The 20732-nt window shown below is 45.9% G+C and overlaps 1 protein-coding gene across 1 annotated transcript; it reads left to right on the top strand.

Annotated features, from left to right (window-relative positions):
* The first annotated feature begins 673 nt into the window (after positions 1-673).
* Higd1c (HIG1 hypoxia inducible domain family member 1C) lies at positions 674-9273 on the top strand. The gene is made up of 3 exons (XM_038315168.1): positions 674-764; positions 6420-6554; positions 9209-9273. Exons 1-3 carry the CDS (start codon positions 674-676, stop codon positions 9271-9273), a joined length of 291 nt encoding a protein of 96 aa, XP_038171096.1.
* The last annotated feature ends 11459 nt before the right edge of the window (positions 9274-20732 follow it).

Genomic DNA, 20732 nt, shown 5'->3' with positions numbered 1-20732 from the left:
GAATACCATGCGCTGCATGTGTGTTCACATGTAAAGGTGGGCTGCACACACACCAGGCTGGAACACCACACACTGTGTGTGTGTTCACATGTAAAGGTGGGCTGTGCACACACCAGGCTGGACCACTCAGTCTGTCACAATTCAGTTGTCTGAGTCTTCATTAACCCCTGGCAGATGAGGACAATCACTTCTCGCTGCCTGGCGTGGTGCTAGAGGTGCTCAGGAGATATCTGAGCATTTGTCTGCGTACTGCGCATCATGCAGAAAGGTTGCCCTATCCGCTGGAGCCCAGGAGACTTTTACCCCCATCACCTGCACATCAGAAGACTAGTTTTGCCTGGGCTGGCGTTGTCATTGTAAGAGAAAGCCTGTGGTCTTGGTATCTGGGGAGAAGTCCTGAGGTCCCAGATGACTTCAAATGTCATACTGGGAAAGGGGACTGGATGGGGCCTGAGGTGTTGTACCCAAGGACTCTGCCCACCAGGTTCTCTCTCCACATATTGTAATATTCCCCCACCGTTTGGGATTCAGTTGCAGTAAGTGAGATCGGATGAAGGACAGGCTCTGAGCCTATCCCGTGAGCAGACAGGCTTTGAGCAGCGTAGCAGCTGGAAACAGGTTCTTGGGACGATGACAGCAACCACAGAGGTCCCTGTTGTCCTTAGAGAGAAGTATGCCTTCAGATGAGTGGTCAGCAGCTGAGGATGAAGGCCAGCTGTCCCGTCTCCTCAGGAAATCGAGGGACTCCCCTTTCGTCCCTGTGGGTAAGTACCTGCTTTGAGGATTGTAGGAAAACCACTCTCTGGGATGACTCTGCCCTTGTGTGTGCACATTCTGATTCTCAGAAGCTTGCCCCTAAGGGTAGCATGGGTCGAAATTGGGGGATACTTTCTAGTTCAGATGCCAGTAGATCTTAGCTATCCTTTTATTGAGTTACACACTTCATCACAGGCCTATCTCATGTCTTTATATTTACTGTTTTATTTGGGGGGGGCTGTGCACACATGCAACAGCAAGCATGTCAAAGGACAACTTTTGGGGACTGGTTCTCTTCTTCTGCTATGTGGGCTCCAGGGGTCAAACCTAGAACATCAGGCTTGGCAGCCAGCACCTTGGCCTGCTGGGCCATCTCATCAGCCCCTTGAGGTCTATCTAAGATTATTAGTTCACACCAACTCAAACAGAACGCCCTGAATAGACCCACATTTCTGACTGAGGACCGGAGCAGCAGGTTAGCATCCTGAGGGTGGGCTAGAACCGCCTGTCTCTGTTCTGCGCATCACTTGGAAGTCTTGGCGGCTGCTGTTACAGGTTTTCCCTGCGTCACTGTCAAGTATAATTGAGAATTGAGATTCTAGGAGGCTGGGATGCAGCTCAGTTGGTGGAGTTGGCCGAGCTTGTACACAGCGCTAGGTTCAAGTCTCCTTACAGATGAGTGCAGGTTGGCAGGTCACTCTAAGTCCAGCACTCAGGAAGACCTGAAGTCCAAGGTCAACATCACTACAGAGTAAGATCAAGACCAGCGTGAGCCACGAAAGACCCTGACTCAAAAGAGGGAGACGACAGAAGGAAAAACAAGTTCCTTAGATCCTGGTAATGACAGATTAACCTCCGTGTCTGTTACACATTAAGGCAGTGTTCTGCAGGAACAGTGTGTATAATGTACAAAGATGAAAGCTCCCGGCCAAACTCAATTACCTGCAGACCAGAGATGCTGGGAACAGAACGGCACTGACTTAGATCTCCCAAAGGGACAGAACCTTTTAGTGAGGACAGAACCAGACTTGATTAAGGGAAGAGCTGGGTTTTAGCTAGGAAAGAAATAAGGATAAAGTTTGTATGTATCGTTGAAGTTTCATTTAGCTTTTGTAATTTTAACAATAGTTACAGGATATTTTGCCACAGGATGGATTGTGTCATACAGATAATTTACAAAATACTCCTATTGATGATCTGAAATCTCTTCCATCAAATATGATTTATTGGGATGGGACCCAGAACTAGAGTGCTTGCCTCAAACACATAGGCCCTGGGGTCCGATTTGAAGCACTGTGAGAAAAATCAAAATAAATCTATGATTCTTCTTATTTTTTGAGACAGGACTTCCCTACATAGCCTTGGCTGACCTGGAACTCCCAATGTAGACCAGGCTAGACTCGAACTCACAGAGATCTCTTCTTTTTTCTTGTTTTTATTTTTATTAAAAATTTCTGCCTCCTCCCCGCCTCCTATTTACCCCCCTCCCACCTCCACTCCCCTTCCCTCTCCTGTCCAAAGAGCAGTAAGGGTTCCCTGCCCTGTGGGAAGTCCAAGTTCCTCCCCCCTCCATCCAGGTCCAGGAAGGTGAGCATCCAAACAGGCCAGGCCCCCGCAAAGCCAGTATGCATAGTAGGATCCAAATCCAGTGTCATTGTCCTTGGTTTCTCAGCAGCCCTCATTGTCCGCCATGTTCAGGGAGACCTGTTTTATCCCATGCTTTTTCAGTCCCAGTCCAGCTGGCCTTGGTGAGCTCCGAATAAATCAGCCCCACCATCTCAGTGGATGGGAGCACCCCTCGCAGTCCAGACTTCCTTGCTCATGTTCTCCCTCATTCTGCTCCTCATTTGGACCTTGGGAGCTCAGTCCGGTGCTCCAATGTGTTGCTCTGTCTCTATCTCCATCCTCCTCCTGGATATTGGAAGTAGATAAGATTGCCGGACAAATATTGGGAACTTGGGGGTGGGGTGGGATGGGGGCAAGGGGAGATGGGGAGAGAAAAGCATGAAGGGGAGGATGGGGAGAGCTTGGGGGAATGGGATGCTTGGATATAGGAAGGGTGGATATGGGAGCAGGGAAGCATATATCCTAATTAAGGGAGCCATCTTAGGGTTGTTAAGAGACTTGACTCTAGAGGGGTTCCCAGGTATTCAGGGAGATGCTCCCAGTTAGTTCCGTGGGCAGCTGAGGAGAGGGAGCCGGAAAAGGCCAGATCCTATAGCCATACTGATGAATATCTTGCATATCACCATAGAACCTTCACCTGGCGATGGATGGAGATAGAGACAGAGCCCCACATTGGAGCACCGGACCGAGCTCCCAAGGTCCTGACGAGGAGCAGAAGGAGGGAGAACATGAGAAAGAAAGTCAGGACCGTGAGGGAACCTTCATCTGGCGATGGATGGAGATAGAGACAGAGATCTCTTCTTATAACAGTTTGTAGGTGTACAGCTTCTCTTCTGCTCAGTGTAACACAAATAATAAAAACCCAGAGACAGATATTATGGTTCAACCTGAAGATCAGAAAAGCAAAGCAGCCAGCCACTGACTCTTACTGCTACCTTGGACCAAAAATGGGCGATCCTGCCTCCAGAAATTGAGACCGAGACCTGTCTCCTCCCATCTTGTATTCCTCTCTAGTGGTGATTAAAGGCATGTACCACCACCACCGGGCCTCTATGGCTAACTAGTGTGGCTGCTGGGATTACAGGTGTGTGCCACCACTGCCTGGCCTGTATGGCTGACTAGTACGGCTGCTTTGCCCTGACCTTCAGGCAAGCTTTATTTATAAAAACACAATATATCACTATAGTTCAGGCAATTTAGGGCTTTTAGTTTTTCCTCAGATTGGTATAATCATGAGTATTTTGTGTCATATTCTGTACTTTTGCTTATTTTCTTGGAATATATTCCAAAAGTGATATTTCTACATTAGGAGGCATGAGCAGTTTAAGATCATTGTAATTTTTTAGAGCCGGATGGTGCACGCCTTTAATCCCAGGACTCCAGAGGAAGAGGGAAGAGAATTTCTGTGAGTTCAAGGCCAGCCTGGTCAACAAGAGCTAGTTCCAGGACAGCTAGGACTATTACACAGAGAAACCCTGTCTCGAAAAACCAAAAAAGGAAGAAAGAAAGAAAGAAAGAAAGAAAGAAAGAAAGAAAGAAAGAAAGGAAAAGAAAAAAAGGAAGAAGGAAGGAAGGAAGGAAGGAAGGAAGAAAGGAAGGAAGGAAAATCATCTATCTGCTTGCTTTTGCCTGGGATTAAAGGCATGTGCCACCACCCAGGGAGTTAAAAAATCCTATGTGTGTATGTGAATATGTGTGTTTATGTCTGTATGTGTGTGTGTGCACGTGTGCATGCACCCACATGTGACCTGCAGGTGCAGGAGACCAGAAGAGGTGTCAGATGCCCTGGAGCTGAAGTTTCAGGCAGTCCTGAGCTGCCTGACTTGGGCTACAGGAACTAGACCCTGGTCCTCTCAAGAGTAGCAAGTGTTTTTAACTGCTGACCTCTGAACCCACATAAAAAAGGCCAGGGGCATGGAGACTGACTGCTCACTTGGATCCTAGCACTGGGGAGGTGGAGCCAGCAGATCTGTAGGACTCTGTGGCCAGCCAGGCTGGCCTACTTGGTGAGTTTCAGGCCAGGGTGAACAGCACATGAGGAATGACACCCTTAGGCTGTCTGATGGCCACTATATGTTGTGTACACAGGTGCACGTATATATGCGCACATACACAGACACACAAAAGACAAGCTTAGCAACTAAGACGTACCATATGGAAATTTTGAATTCTCCAGCAGCTAAAACAGCATTTATCTTTCAGTGCTTGAGACCAGTCTAGAGACCTTGCTCATGAAAGGGAAATATTCTAACACCGAGACTTAGGGCTTTTTGTTTTTTGAGGTAGTCTCCCTGTCTCAATCAGGCTGGCCTCTAACTCCTTGATCCTCCTGTTTCAACCTCCCAAGCGCCTGCACTACACGCGTGTGCAGTGTGTTCTGCTCTGGGGTTTGTTTGTTTAAGATAAAATGGAAGGAAGCATTCTGCCTCCTAGCTCGGATGACCCAGACACTGCTGCTGCTGATGGAGAGACACGTAAATCAGTAGGGTAACCAGAGAACCCCAGAGTAGAACAGCACTATGTTTTTAAAAACATTTTTACTTAAACATTTTTTTAGATTATTTTTTAATTTTTTTATGTGTATGGGTGTTTCCATAGGTATGTATGTTTCTATTCCGTGAGTGTCTGGTGCTCCTGGAAGCCAGAAGAGATTTACAGTTTGCCAGCCTTGGATTTCCTTTAAATGCTAATGAAATTGCTCTTGAGCTTAAAGAAAAACATGAAAGAAAGAAAGAAAGAGAGAGAGCAAGAGAGAGGGGGGAGGGAGGGAGGGAGGGAGGGAGGGAGGGAAGAAGGAAGGAAGGAAGGAAGGAAGGAAGGAAGGAAGGAAGAAAGGAAGGAAGGAAGAGCAAGCTAATATGAGATGTGAAGTGGAGAACAGACAGGCTGGTCTGGGATTTGCAGTGCATTAGCAAGAGGAAATATAAAAACAGATTCCCAAATACACCCAAATTCAATCCTTCAATCTCTCTTCCTCTCTCTCTTTCTAAATAAATTCTTAAATCTATGTTTTTGAGTATGTGTATTGTTCAGTAAAATTTCTACTGCTATGATAAAACAGTCTAGAGGCTGGAGAGATGGCTCAGCCGTTAAGAGCACTGGCTGCCTTTCCAATGGACCCAGGTTCAATTCCCAGCACCTACGTGGTATCTCACAACCATCTATAACTACAGTCCTAGGGCAACCATTGTCATTTTCTGGCTTCCGTGGGCACTGAACACATGTGGTACATGAACATATACATATAAAATAAAACGTCATGACCAAAACCAACACAGCAACAAAAACGGTTTATTTGGTTCATCTCATCTTGCAGCCTGCTATGGAGGAAAGCCAAGGCAGGGACTGGAGGCGGAGACAATCCCAATGAAGTCATGCTGCCTGCTGGCTTGATCTGCTTTACTTTCTCAGCCTGCTTTCTTAGACCTACGGGCAACCTGATGGAGGCATCTTCTCAGTAGTGGTTCCTCTTCCCAGATAACTCCAACTTGCATCTAGATGACAAAAACCTAGACAGCACACAGGGTTTCATGTAGCCCAGGCTAGCCTTAAACTCCCTGTACAGCAGCATCCTGGTTACAGACATGGACTGCCACACCAACTTTAAGCCATACTTGGGACAATCTTAGGCTTCAAGCCATGCTAGGCAGGTCCTCTGCTACAGCTCTTTTGAATGTCCTCCAAAATCTCAATATACTTCAAAATCTGAGTCCCCGTGATGCCCTGAGGAGAAGGTTCACACCTGCTCTCACGTGAGAAGTCACTATCAAAGCATAGGTGCTCTGCAGATCTAGGAAATACCTACAGTCCAGGTGAATAGGTGTGTGAGGCATACACAGGTTTGCTTTTGAGACCTAGGTCCATCACAAAGTATCGTGCAATGCAGATATTCCAAAATCTACACCACCCGCAAGCCTGGCTTCTGGCCCCGAGCATGTTAGGCGAGGGACACTCAGCCTGCAGTGTGACTGCCCATCTTCCCGTAGCTGCCCTGTATACTTGCCTCCTGTTTGCCCACTCATGGTCTAAATTCACAGGGGTGGCAGGTTTTGTGGCTGTGCTGTCCTATGGTCTCTACAAGTTGAAGTTCAGAAGAGATGAGAAGCTATCCCTTCGTCTCATCCACGTGCGGGTCGCTGCCCAAGGCTGCGCTGTGGGAGCCGTGACCCTAGGTAAGGTTTCTCGGGGCCAGCTGTCCTCCACAGGTGTGTGTACCTGTGTCTATGTGTTTTCCTTATTCTGTTTATTCTTGGTAGAAGATAAACATTGGCTTGAGACAGTATGAGGCTGCAGATAAAAAAAGATTCACCTTGGGCCCTGGAAAGACGAAGCAGTTAAGAGCACTGGCTGTTTCTGCAGAGAACTCAGGTTCAGTTCCCAGCACCCACACGGTAGCTCAGAATCACTCGTAACTCCAGCTCTGAGATCTGAGAGTTCTGGAATCTTCTTCTGGTTTCTTCAGTATCAGGCATACACAGTGTGTACTTCCATATTTTCAGGTACTCATACACATAAAAGTTAACCTTTAAGAAAACAGGCTAATAGGGATGAGGCTTCTTAGTTTCTTACTATTTTTACCTGATAAGACCTTAAGGAGGGGGTGGTATTTGTTGTTGTTGTTGTTATTGTTTTTCAATACAAGGTTTCTCTGTAGCTTTAGAGCCTGTCCTGGATCTTGCTCTTGTAGACCAGGCTGGCCTCTAACTCACAGAGATCTACCTGCCTCTGCCTCCTGACTGCTGGGATTTAAGTTGTGCGCCAACACAGCCTAACTTCTTTTTGGGTTTTTGAGACAGGGATTTTCTGTGTAACAGCCTATGGCAGTGTTTCTCAACCTTCTAACACAGTTCCTCATGCTGTGGTGACCCCCAACCATAAAATTATTTTCATTGCTACTTCATAACTGTAATTTTTCTACTGTTATGAATCGTAATGTAAATGATATCTGCTATGTGACACCCCCCCCCAAGGGGGCTGCGACCCACAGGTTGAGAACCACTGCTCTAGCGGCAGGCGCTAGTACTGCCTCTATTCCACCCAGTTCCGCTCACGGCAGAGGCTGCATCTCCACCAGACCGTCCACCAAAGCCACGCGGCCAAGGTTGTCACCACCCACAAACTCCTCTTCATGGGCCACAGCGTATGCTTCCAGAGCTGCCTTGGCTAGTCACAGGTGTGCACGAAAGCGAAGCCCCTCTCCTGGCCACCCCCTGAGTCAGCCATTTCCATCTCTTCGCAATGCTCTCTCGGGTGCCGGTCTTCACCTCTTCAGTGTCAGCAGCAAAGCTCTTTGTCACGGTTCAGTGCGCACTGGGTCTCTGTGAACCTTCTCGAGAGGACCCTTTGGTTTACCGCCCTTCTGTCCACCCCGTGTGTCCTCACATCCGTGGTGCATCCAGCTACTTCACGTGGCATCAGTGACAAACATGAAGCCTCAGAGTGCTTACCGTTTGGTCCTCTTATTATCAAGTGTCACAGCTTAGATATGAGGAGCCTCCAAAGGTTCGTGGCTTGGTTGCCGTCCCTAGGCTTTCAGGAAGCGACAGCTAGTGCGTTCCCCCAGGAAAATCTGATCTGGTAATGTATGGGGACCTCTTTTGTTTGTCCTGCTGGGAGTGGAAGGCAGGGGCAGAAGGAAGGGCTGCCGCCAGGTAGCCTGCAGTGTGCAGGGCATCCAGAGCAGACGATCTAGCCTCGGCTGGCAGCAGCACTGACCCTACAAAACTACCATTGAGGCAGCCAGCCAGAGTGATTGTCCTGACTCTGAGTCCACCCACCCCCTTGACCTGCTAAGCACAGTCAGATATTGAACATGTGACTGATTAATTCAGATGCCTGAATCTGATCAAACATCTGATCAAAGCATTTCCCAAGATGTGCTTTGTTTTGTTCCTCTGTGAGACAGGATTTCATGTACCTTAGGCTGGCCTCCAACCATTGTGCAGCCAAAGACGACACTGAACTACTCTTGCCTCTACCTACCAAGCGTTAGGACTGCTGGCATGTGTCACCGAGCCAGCCACGGTGGCCCATACCTTTAACCCCGACACTCAGGAGGCAGAGGCAGGAGGATCTCTGTAGTTCAGAGTCAGCCTGGTCTATATATTGGGTTCCAGGACAGCATGGAAAAACCATCTCAAAAAACAACAAAAATGTAAACTTGAGGATCATGTAACAGTCTAAGTTCATAATAATATTGGTTTCTAAATTTTAAAAAAAATTATAGAATTTGCATCTTTATGAGTTTGCGTCTGTGTGTGTATACATGCACACCCGTGTCAATATGTCCATGTGTGTGCACATGCACACCTGTGTCAATATGTCTGTGTGTGCACACACGCACACCTGGGTCAATATGTCCATGTATGCTCACATGCACACCTGTGTCAATATGTCCACATGTGTGCACATGCATACATCCGTGTGTGTGTGCATGCACACCTATGTCAATAGGTCCGCTTGTGTGCTCATGCACACCTGTGTCAATATGTCCGCGTGTGTGCTCATGCACACCTGTGTCAATATGTCTGCATGTGTGCGCATGCACACCTGTGTCGATATGTCCATGTGTGCGCACATGAACACCTGTGTCAATGTGTCCATGTGTGCACACATGCACACCTGTGTCGATATGTCCATGTGTGCACACATGCACACCTGTGTCAATATTGACTTAAATGTAGGTGCTGTCTGATCTGCAGCCTCTGTGTGGACCCGAGAGGTTGCCTGTCTCTTTATTTCTCAAGTGTGCTGGTTTCAGAGAAGCATGTGGGAAAGCGTCTGCATCTCGTGGGCACTACTGATTCACAATGCCTTTCTGTTCCAGGCGTTCTCTATTCTATGTATAAGGACTACATCAGACCTCGCTTCTTCGATGTACCCAAAAAATAAAGCCAGAAGCTGAAAGCAAGGAGAACAAGACCCTTCTGAGTGCGGGTCCTTAGAAAAGGAGTCTGACGGTGTGCGGATCCCACTGCAGACTCCTCAGAAAGTCTGTGCTGATATCTTGGTGTGCTACAGTCATTCTGAAACCACAGCGGTCTCCTGAGAATTGCCCTGCTGATGTCCTTTTTTCACACTCGGTTCCCCTCGCAGTAATAACAGGTACAGCTCAGGACCTTGCGTGTGCAGGCAGCAGCTGTACCCGCATCAACAGCGCACTGACAGACTTCTAACCAGGAGCTTAGCAAAAACGTAGTCACTATACACTCAGTGAGCAAGGCTAGTGGGTTTGCTAGGAAAGGATTGTCAGGGAGGCAAGATGGCGCAGGGAGTGAAGGGGCTTACTGCCACACTTGACAACCTCAGTTTGACCCCTGAAGCCCAGAAAGTGGAAGGAGAGAATGAACTCTGGAAGTTATCCTCTGACCCCATGTGTGTGCCCACAAACAAATGAGGAGCTGTAGGAATGGAGGGGGCAATGCTCTCGCAGGTGGCCAGGGTTCGATGCTTACAGCCACCTACACTAGGGAAGCAGACAGCGCGCGCATGCACAAACACACACACACACACACACACACACACATGCAGGTAAGTGCTCATAAATACACAGAAAAACAAATCAATATTTAGAGCAAGTAATGGCAGCCTATAACCCCAGAAGCCATTGGCAGGAGGATCACAAGCTCCAGGCTAGTCTGGGTTGTCTACTGTGAAGCCCGTTCTCAAAAACAAAAACAACATTGGGGGCCGGCAGTATTTTACGGTGCAGCAGTGCCTGTCCTCAAAGCAGCAATCCTTCTGTCTCAGCTCTCCTGCATAGAAGACACCTTTTCTCACAAAGCTTACCTTTTGCCGGGGGGGGGGGGGGTGCTCTCTGTATATCCCTGCTGTCCTGGAACTCACTCTGTAGATAAGGCTGGCTTCAAACTCACAGAGATCCTCCTGCCTCTGCCTCCCAGTGCTTGTATTAAAGGCGTGCGCTACCACTGCCCTGCCAAAGCCTACTTTGCAATGTTACTGAGTGAATGAAAAGGATATGTTCATTGCTTGAAAAGCAATGCCAAGTGTTCATCTATTAATAGCAGTGATGCATGCAAACTTACAGACTCAGGTGATGTGAACTGTGGAGTCCTGTTGAAGAAAGGATGAGAAGAGCCGGGTAAACTGGGAGACTCACCACAGGAAGGCCCTGTAGACAGACACTACTTAACACCTGACTCAGTGAAATACTCCAGCGCCCTAAAGCCATAACATCTGAAACAGGGAATCTTCACTGATACTAAAATCTTTGATGCCGCCAATTAATTAAACTACGTCATAAGCCTGCATGTTCTCCACCCATCCTAGGAAGGGGGAACTCACTGCATGCTTGTTGCCACTCCAGTCTGCAGGATCAGAGCACCCGTCCACAACAGGACTCCACAGCGAACACACGAAGGTTCATCTAGAGACTGAATATGCTAGCACTTTCATGCTCTGATCTGAATCTGTCCCCCATACGAGGCTGAGGTGGGAGGAGTCTCTGAAGAGGTAGAGCCTAATGAGAGACAGGTCACAAGGAAAAGAATTGTCTCTTCTCATGGAACTCCCATTTTCATGAGAGCAGGCTGTTAAGAAGGGACAGTCCTAGACGGTGGTGGTGGCACACACCTTTAATTCCAGCACCCAGGAAGCTGAGGCAGGTAGATCTCTGAGTTTAATGCCAGCCTGGCCTACAGAGTGAGTTCCAGGAGAGCTAGAGCTACCCAGGGAAACCCTATTTTGAAAACACTCCTCTTATACCCCCCAAAACAAAAACAAAAACAAAACCTCCTAGGGAGCTAAGGCTGAGCTTGAGGTCAGCTGAGAGCGAGAGGGGAGAGAGAATAGGAATGAATGAATGAATGAATGAATGAATGAAGTTCGAGTGAACTACTTCCTGGCTCTTGGTCTCCCAGTGTTCTCTTCCTTTTGCTAGTGAGCCTCCCTTGGCGTCACCCACCAGGTGACACAGAGAAGGTCCCTCAGTAGAGGGAAGTGTCCTTGAATAGACTGTGAGCTAAATCTCTTTTCCAAGAAAATACCATGTTTTCGGGTGCATAATGAAACAGACCGAAGCTGCACAATGTCCCTCCACAAACCCAGATTTGCTACCACAGGGTAGCAAATAATGAAATATTACTGGTTTATTTGTTTTTTTTAAATTTATTTTGTTATTTTTTATCTAGGGTGTTTTGCCTACGTGTGTGTGTGTGTGTGTGTGTGTGTGTGTGTGTGTGTGTGTGATGTGTGTGCAGTGCCCTAGGAAGCTAGAAGAAGGCACTGGAGTCCCTGGGACTCGAGTCACAGACAGGTAGCAGCCATGAGGGTACTGGGGGCAGCACTGCATGATCTCTCTAGTCCCTTGTGATTTGAGACAAGGTTTTGGTATGTAATTCGATCCTCCTGGCTCAGCCTCCTATGATCTGAGATTATAGGCACTGGTGAGCATGCCCAGCTAAATGTTTTATTATTTTTAAGTTACGCTTTTAATTTATTTGTGTGTATATGTGTGGGAGTACACGAGCCATGGCATGACTGTAGAGGTCAGAGGATGACTTGTGAGAGTCGGTTTCTCCTTTGACCACGTTGTCCCTAGTATAAAACTCAGGTCACCAGACATGGTGGCATGTGTCTTTACCTACTGAGCTATCTTGCTAGCACCTTGATTTAATTTTTTTTATTTTAATAATTTTAGATTTTTTTGATGTGTATGTTTTGCCTACATGTATGTTTGTGCACCACAGGCATTCCTGGTACCTGAAGTGTTCAGAAAAGGGTACTGGAATCCCTGGGACTGGGGGTTAAGGATGGTTGTTAGCTACTGTGTGGATGCTGGGAACCAAATCCAGGCTCTACAATAACAATTCATACTCTTAACCACAAAGCTGTCTCTGCAGCGACAACCTTCATCTTTAAAGACAAAACAAACAAAAGCCAGGATTTTGAAGTTGATCCAAAGCCAAGGATAAACTTGAACTTCTGGTCCTCTTGCCTCTATCACCAGGGTGCCAGGATTGCTGGTGTGCACCACCAGGCCCGGATATTTGTTTGTAGATCTGGGTTGAATCCAGGCTTCCTGTATGCTAGTCAAAGACTCTACCTACCACACCGCATCTCTAGCTCCTGAGTCCTCACATCAACCTTCTAATGGGTTGAGTGTGGTCTACATTTTCGCTGACAAGAGTGGTGGAACCTCGGCGTGATGCGTGAGCTCGTGGCAGTTCAACTCTGCCCCTCCTAGCACACAAAGCACAGAGGAGAGCTACAGGAATCCTCGGCGTTCTTGACCTCTGTTCAACTACCTCAGCTGCTTACAAGTTGCTAAACAGGACATTCCTATCTTTGACCTTTCTTCTCCAACATCCTCTCCCAGGAAAGCAGCACTGAGAAAGAGAACTGGAGGGGAGGGGCCAGTAGACACAACCCATTTCATCCAGGATTGCAGTCTGTGGGCACACAACTGAAACGCAGAAACGTTAATTACCCAAGCGAAAATACTAGCATTGGTTTTGTCTCAATTTTAAGACCAAAGAACTGTGACCTAAATTGTATGGCGGTTCTCTTAAGTCTCAAGAGGCCCATGACCAGACATACTGGCACAAATTTTTAATCCCCGCACTTGGGCTGAGGCAAATGATCTCTTTAAGTTCAAGGCTAACCTGGTCTACACAGCAAGTTCCAGGCCAGCTACATAGTTAGACTGTCCAAAAAAAGGGGGGGGGGGCTCAAGTGGAAGTGAAGGAACTGTCACGTTCAGAAAACTCCCTGCCAGGTGGTGGTGCATATCTCGAATCCCAGCACTTAGGAGGCAAAGACAGGTGGATCTCCAGTTTCAAGGCCATTCTGGTTGACAGAGTGAGTTCTTGGATAGTCAGGGCTACATAGAGAAAGCATGACTCGAAACAGAGAATAAGAAAGAAAGGGAGGGAGGGAAGGAGGGACGGAGAGAGGGAGGGAGAGAGAGAGGGAGGGAGCGAGAGAGGGAGGGAGGGAGAGAGGGAGGGAGGGAGGGAGGGAGGGAGGGAAAAAGAAAGAGAAAACTCCCTGGCACTTAGGGCAGATAATCTGGGCATACCTGGAGACACACACACACATAGACAGACACAGATAGACACACACATACACAGACACACATACACACATATACACAGATACAGACAGATATACAGACATACACAGAGACACACATACACTCAGATACACACAGACACACACACACGACAGACACAGATAGACACACACATATACAGAGACACACAAACATATACACAGAGACAAACATATACACAGAGACACACATACACTCAGATACACAAACACACACACACACACACAAAATCACTTACTAAACGGTACTGTTTTAGAGCAAAGCAGAGAGATCAGACAATTTCATTCAATGCTGAAAGATAAATATGAAGTTTAACAGCATCAAAGTCTGTAGGGTTTGTAGACTCAGCACCCAGAGAGCTCGAACACCACTGTGGCACACGTGGCGATGACAGTGGGCAGGCAGGATCCCGCTCCAGCCTCCTGTACTGCTGTGTAGGAATATGGGTCCAGTGCTGTAACCCATTCCTCAAGAAGACAGTCATGGGGGCTGGAGATGGCTCAGTGGACCCAGATCAGTTCCCAGCACCCACATGGCAGCTCACAACTGTCTGTAACTCTGGTTCCAGGGAATCCAGCACCTTCACACAGACATACATGCAGGCAAAACACCAATGCACACAAAAATAAAAATAAACTATTAAAAAAACTGTTAGGATAACAGTGTGTGCATGTGTATGAACTGCTGGAGGCCAAACCCCAGACCTTGCCTAAAGCAGACAAGAGCTCTGCAATGGAGCAGTACTCTGAACAAAAGCATCTAGTTATTCAATGTGAATTTATTATAAAAAGTTTAAGAAGGGGATTTAAGAAGCTACACAGTGGTGCTGTGTGGACTGATTATCTGGGTTCTCATCCAGCACACGCCTCATACCACTTGCTACACACACCTTAAAATGCTTAGGGTTCCTCAGGACACTCGACGGCATCAATAAGAGTGACCCTTAGAAACAGGGTCTACTTATGGCATGCGGAGTGTCAGTGCTTCGGTGGGAGGGGACACCACGGACTGGCAAACACTAGAAAACAGTGGCAACAGATACGATCAGTGTGGAAAAAAAAAAAAAAAAAAAAAAAAACGGAAGAAAGGCTCTCATCGAAACTGATGTGCCAGGGTCTGGGGAGGCATTTCAGTTAGTGAAGCACCCGCTGTCCAAGAAGACCTGAGTTTGGGTTCCCAGCACTGTGTAAATTCCAAGTGTAGCGAATCTGTAACCCCAGTGTTGGGGCACAGGGGCAGGAGGATCCCCAAACTCACTGGCCAGGCAGTGTAGCCAAGCATGTTCAGAAAGTCCATGACTCACAAAGTAGGGTAGAGAGACTAAAAAAAGACCTGATATCAGCCTGTGGTCTGCACAGGCATGAACACATACAGGCACATGAGTGCACATACATGCACGTGCACACACAAGCACACACTTGGACATACACGTGTGAGTGCACACACACACATGCACACACATACACTCACGCTCTCTCTCTCTCTCTCTCTCTCTCTCACACACACACACACACACACACACACACTTTAAGTGATACACAAGTATTAGCAGCTACCAAAGAGACATCCTGGCGCATGACATTGAACAGAAACCATCAGGGCAGTAAAATAGCACTTGAAAGGATCATTAATGTAGAAAGTCCAATGGAAAAAGATTCATTCCTTTTCTTACTTAGGATCCAGATAAAAACAAATACCTAATTTACCTGAATATTTTTTTAAAAATCAATCACATTTTATAACCTTGAAATCTTACCCAAACTGGCATGTTCGGGTTTACATAAATACATTTTCATACATTTTTAGTTCCCAGAAGTGCAGGCACGAGCCTGTGGGGAGCACGGTGAGGAGCACGGCTGCCCAGGCTCACTGTTTACCACTCCCTACTGTCGGACTGCTGTAGGCAAGCGGGGCTCGGACCCATGCACAGCTCTTAGCTGTTACCCTGGATCTCAGGAGGAAATCTCTGCCTTTGTTCAAAACATCTGAACAAGTTCACCTCTGAACTAACAGAGATTGGCTAACAGACACTGGGCACAAAGGGGCTGGGGGAAAGCATTCTTAAAGTCTCTCGGGCTGTTCGTCATCTAGACACAAATGAGTCAGCGTCCACGGCGTTCAGAAAGTAGAGTTCGGGCTGAGCTGTCAATCCCAGGTGACACTGAGGGCAAAATCACGGGAGAGAATTAGTGTGACTTTCAAAGAGTCACATGGTAAACTCAGTTTAGTCCCTTGTCTCAGTACTTCTGTGTTTTATTTCCGAATAGAAAGTGGGGGACTGGAGAGATGGCTCAGGGATTAAGAGCACTCACTGTCTGCACTTCCAGAGAATTCAATTCCCAACATCCACATAGCAGCTCACACTGTCTGTAAGTTCCAGGGGAAGGAATACCCTCATACAGACATACATGCAGGCAAAACACATAAAATAAAATAAAATTTAAAAGAAGAAAAGAAAGTGGCTTATGTATATATGAGGTTGTTTAAATTCAAGGACAATTTTAATTTTAGATTTTTATTTTATGTGCATCCATGTGTCTTGCCTTCACGTATTAGTGTGCATGCGTGTCTGGTATACATGGAGGTCAGAAGGCATTGGATTCCCTGGACTGGGTCCTTTTCATGAGCAGGTGTTCTTCACAACTGAATCATGTCCCCAGCCCTGAAGAACAATTCCATTAGAGGTTCAAAGACAAAGTCTAGGGCAGAGAAGCTACCTCGAGCAGGAGATGGAAGATTCTAAGCTGCCCCAAGCAGGAGATGGAAGATCAAAGCCAGTGTTTGGGTCATCCATGTCAATACAGCAGTCAGGCAGCCAGGGGCAGAGGGGGTACTTTAGAGAAAGGGAGCCCAGAGTGTCAGGGAAAGCATGCACACACATGTGGAAAGGGGAAGTTTCTCGTGTATGTGTTTTATAGCTGCCAGAGTAGTTCCAAATATTTCACACCGGAGCTGAAAGAGTAAGGATGGAGACAGAGCCAAGTGCACCTTGGGACAGAGCCTTGGGACTCAACCATAAGACAATATGTCCAAACACAGAGTGCCTCTGTCTCAGCACTGTGTGCTGGAAATCAGATTTCAAATAATCTAATCTCTGAGCCCTGTAATTCTGGTCCTATTATCATCTGACACTTGAGAAAACCCTCCCATTAAAAGAACAAAAGTGTACTAAGAAAGGGGTAAACTGTTGGTCCCCAGTGTTTGTCATATTGAATCAGGAATCTCAACTGTCTTCATGTCGTGCACTCTCTGAGTTTTTAAAGCAGGATTCAAGCAGTTCAGGCTGGCTTCTAAAAATACTCTAGAGCTGAGGATGATCTTGACTTGATAGCAGCCCCCACTTCCCAGGTCCTGGGATTATACTAGTTTATAACCATGCCCCACCCTCAACTGTTTTAAAATGTATTTCCAGCTGGGCGATGATGGTCCACACCTATAATCCCAACATTTGGGAGGCAGGGGCAGGTGGATCTCTGTGAGTTAGCCAATAAGAAGCTAGAGCTAATGGGCCAAGCAGTGATTTGAATAATATAGTTTCTGTGTGGTTATTTTGGGGCTGAGTGTCCAGGAACCAACAAGCGGCTTCCTCCAACAAACAAGTGTAACATTGGCTTAGAGTCCATCCATCCAAAAGGCAATCATCTCTCGTGATTTTCATGACTAATGTAAATTTTATAGAAGTATTTTTGAGTTGTAGATAACCCATTGTCCAATGGTAACAGGATATTAACCACCAGAATGTGACTCTGTGGCCCTTGGGAATGGGCTAGGTTTTCATTTATGTCTGTTCAGAGTTAAGTAGGGAGATGGGTTTTCAATGAATAATTCATTATAATGGACCTGGGGTTTTCTAAAGTGAGCTGCGTGTAGCACTCAAAGATTCATAGTGAGTTTATTTGAGGTTGTGCCTACATTAGGAGGTCAAATCTCCCTCTGATAAATTTGATAGTGTTTAGTCTACATTAGGGATAATTTTAGAACTACTCTCGTGTCAGACATTTTCCAAATTATACTTGCAAACAAGAAACCACATCAGAAAACCGAGTTGGTTGGAACATCAATTACTTTCAATGTGCCTTTACCCTGCCAGGTTTCTGTGTCCTCTCTCTGGCTCACTTTGGGAACATAGAAGAACAGGAGAATCAAGTTTTCCTGAAAAATTATTGTAAAAAAAAGATATTTTTAAAATTATAAGTTACAATTCACCCCCAAAGCCCTTGGGTTTTATTTTCAGCTCTCAGAGACCATGTGATCACAGAGAGTTAGAAGTAAGAAGTAACCGTAAGGAAAGGGTTCAAAGAAAGATAAACAAATGTCTAATATGGCTTAGCCTGGAACGCAAACTTTTCCTTCTTTCTTTCCTCCATCTCTCAGCTGAGTCTCCAGGCTGAGCAGTTTTAAGAGCAGGTTTTTCAGAGCGCCCTTGGGTATCTGTGGATAATAACAAAATGATTAATGTTCTAACCAACTCAGCCCCGTGGAGTCTACCTAGAAAGTGAGTGCAGCCCCAACACGTGCAGAGTGGAGGGAAAGAGGTTGTGGGGTGTTTGAAATGGGAAATGTTCACACTTCGTGTTCACAGGAATTGATGGTTTTTTAAAAACTGTGAACAACTTGATCAAAGGAATGTTTGTAAGAACTCCTCTGGCAGTGACATGCTAGAGGGACTTCAGCGCAGAGACCCGACAACGTTGCCGAGCCTCCAGCTTGTCAGGTACAGATGTAGAGAGCATGTCCACACGTATGGACATGTGCATAAGTCCGTAGCTTCCTCTCGTTCACCCCCACCCGTGCACTGAGTTCACACTTTCTTTACTAACCTCACACCTCACAATTCAATCCCCACACTGGGTGGATCCACTTAGCAGGTTATATAAGGGGCTTCCTCTGTGTCGATTGAGTTATTTATTACATGGATATGATTCACAATGGGATCCCATTGAGGTTATATTTAAATCAAAGATGTGTGAGTGCATTGGGAATTGCAGAACCTGTTGGAGAAGCAGACAGGGAGCTATGTGAAGAGGAGGCACAGATGTGTGTGAAAGAGAATGGGCAAAGGAGGCTGACCAGCTCTGTGACCACCAATCCAGTCACAGTAGATTTCCATCCCTTCAAGATGGTAGTCTTGTTATATTGTCTGGGTTGACCTTCAGCCTCTGTCACAAATGATCCTGCTAACTCAGCTTCCTGGATAGCTGGGAAGGCAGGTGTGCACCACTGCACCGAGCTGAGTCTTTATTTTGTTTCCTTTGGTAAAATTTTATTTATTTATTTATTTGTTTGTTTGTTTATTATTGTCTCAGGGGAGGAGGAATGTGTATGTCATAGTGTACATGCAGAGGTTAGAAGACACTTTCTGGAAGTTGGTTCTCTCCTTCCACCCTGCAAGCTCCAGGGACTGAGCTTGAATCTTCAAGCATGGCAAGCCCTTCTCCTCACTGAGATGTCTCACAAGCCCTGAGTCTTCATGTTGTAGTAGAAAAAAAAAAAAAAAGACAGCCTTTAGGTGATTTTTCTGCTTCCATGATGAGGCAATGTGTATATTAATTAAAAATCCTAGTGAGTTCACCTCAGTTGCCACAGGTGAGGATACAATGGGAAGATACCAATCAGCTTAAGCAACAACAAACAACAACAACAAAAGGCTTTCACTGAGCCCAACAGTGCTGGTGCCATGACTTTGGATTCTCAGCCTTCAGAACTGTGGGAAAAAGATCCCTGTTCTCTTTAAGCTCCCCAGATTCTGGTATTCTGTTATACCAGTCAAAGCTAAGACAGCCATCAAATATTGAAAAATATTAAAGGTCAACATAATTTAAGCAAACAAGCAAAGCAGTGAAGATGGACGCGAAAAAAAGAAAACCCACACTAGCTCAGAATTGAGTATAACAGAGGATTATTTATTTAGGTAGGGGTAGACTCACAGATCCCAGTCTTCTCCTCAAATGGGAAACAGCAACTGAATCCCAGAGCTGGAAGAGAAACCGGATGCACAATTGGAAGGCAATATGACTAGAATGCAATTAAGATTGGATTCACCCTATCCACATGTGCCTCCTGTAATTTTTCTTCAATGACAATCAATTCTTTTTCTGCTTCAGCTGTTAATTCTCTGGGACTATGTAAGTCTTTGTCACCATATAAGGTTTTGTTTAAATAAACTATTAGGTCAGGTGTTATCTCAACAGCTGGTTGTAGACTGGAAATGTCTCCTAAAAGTCTTTGAAAGTCGTTAAGAGTCTGCAATAAATCTCTCCTAATTTGTGCCTTTTTGTGTTCTAATTTTCTGTCAACCTATTTTTATAACCTAGGTAATTGACAGAATCTCCTCTCTGAATTTTTTCAGGAGCAATTTGTAATCCCCATTTTGGCAAAACTTTTTTTTACTTCTTCAAATATTCTTTCTAAAGTATCTATGTTTGTATCAGATAGCATAATGTAATCCACATAATGGTAAATTATAGATTTAGGAAATTTTCTTACCTATTGTTTCTAATGGCTGACTTACAAAATATTGGCATAGGGTGAAGCTATTGGGCATTCTCTGTGGAAGGATGGTCCACTGATACCTCTTAGTAGGCTGAGAATTATTATAACTAGGCACTGTAGGAGGCCATCATTTGGTAGTAGAGAAGGCAGAGGAATTCCAGATTGTAGAGGGCCCATAGGTTGAACTACCTTATTGGCAGCTCTTAGATCTGTCACCATTCTCCATTTACCAGATTTTTTTTAACAATTAATACAGGAGAATTCCAAGGGCTTGTTGATTCTTCAATATGGTGAGTGTCTAGTTGCTCCTCTAACAACTGTTCTAAAGCCTGCAGTTTGTCTTCTGTTAAAAACCACTGTTTAACCTATGTTGGTTTCTCAGTTAACCATTTTAAGGGTAGAATTGTTAGTACCTCTAAAGGTTTGCTTGTTGCTTTGTGTTCTTCTATAGCCTTAATGGCTGGTGACCTTTGTGTGTAGTACATTATAATATCCTTCCAAGAAATATGAGTTTATGGGACTACAGGAATGTTAATCTGGGTATTCCATTGCTACAGTAGGTCATGACCCCATAAATTTACAGCAATATTAGCCACATACAGTCTCAGCCTTCCTCTTTGTCCTTCTGTCCCTATGCATTCAACCACCCTATGCTTTGTTTCACTTGAGATAGGTTTCCAATTCCTAGTAATTGAACATCTGCTTCTTAAAGAGGCCAGTTTGGATGCCAGAGTTCTGGAGTGATGATACTCACATCTGCACCCATGTGTATCAAGCCCACAATTAC

Source organism: Arvicola amphibius, chromosome 17, assembly GCF_903992535.2.
Source record: "Arvicola amphibius chromosome 17, mArvAmp1.2, whole genome shotgun sequence".
Lineage (NCBI taxonomy): Eukaryota > Metazoa > Chordata > Mammalia > Rodentia > Cricetidae > Arvicola > Arvicola amphibius.
Note: the sequence above shows the minus strand (reverse complement) of the source record. Positions and strands in the feature narration are given on the sequence as shown.

Coding starts and splice junctions, on each gene's coding strand:
- Higd1c (XM_038315168.1), top strand. CDS start 674: ATGCCTTCAGATGAGTGGTCAGCAGCTGAGGATGAAGGCCAGCTGTCC. Junction 765..6,419: donor CTCCCCTTTCGTCCCTGTGG/GTAAGTACCTGC, acceptor CTAAATTCACAG/GGGTGGCAGGTTTTGTGGCT. Junction 6,555..9,208: donor TGTGGGAGCCGTGACCCTAG/GTAAGGTTTCTC, acceptor TTTCTGTTCCAG/GCGTTCTCTATTCTATGTAT.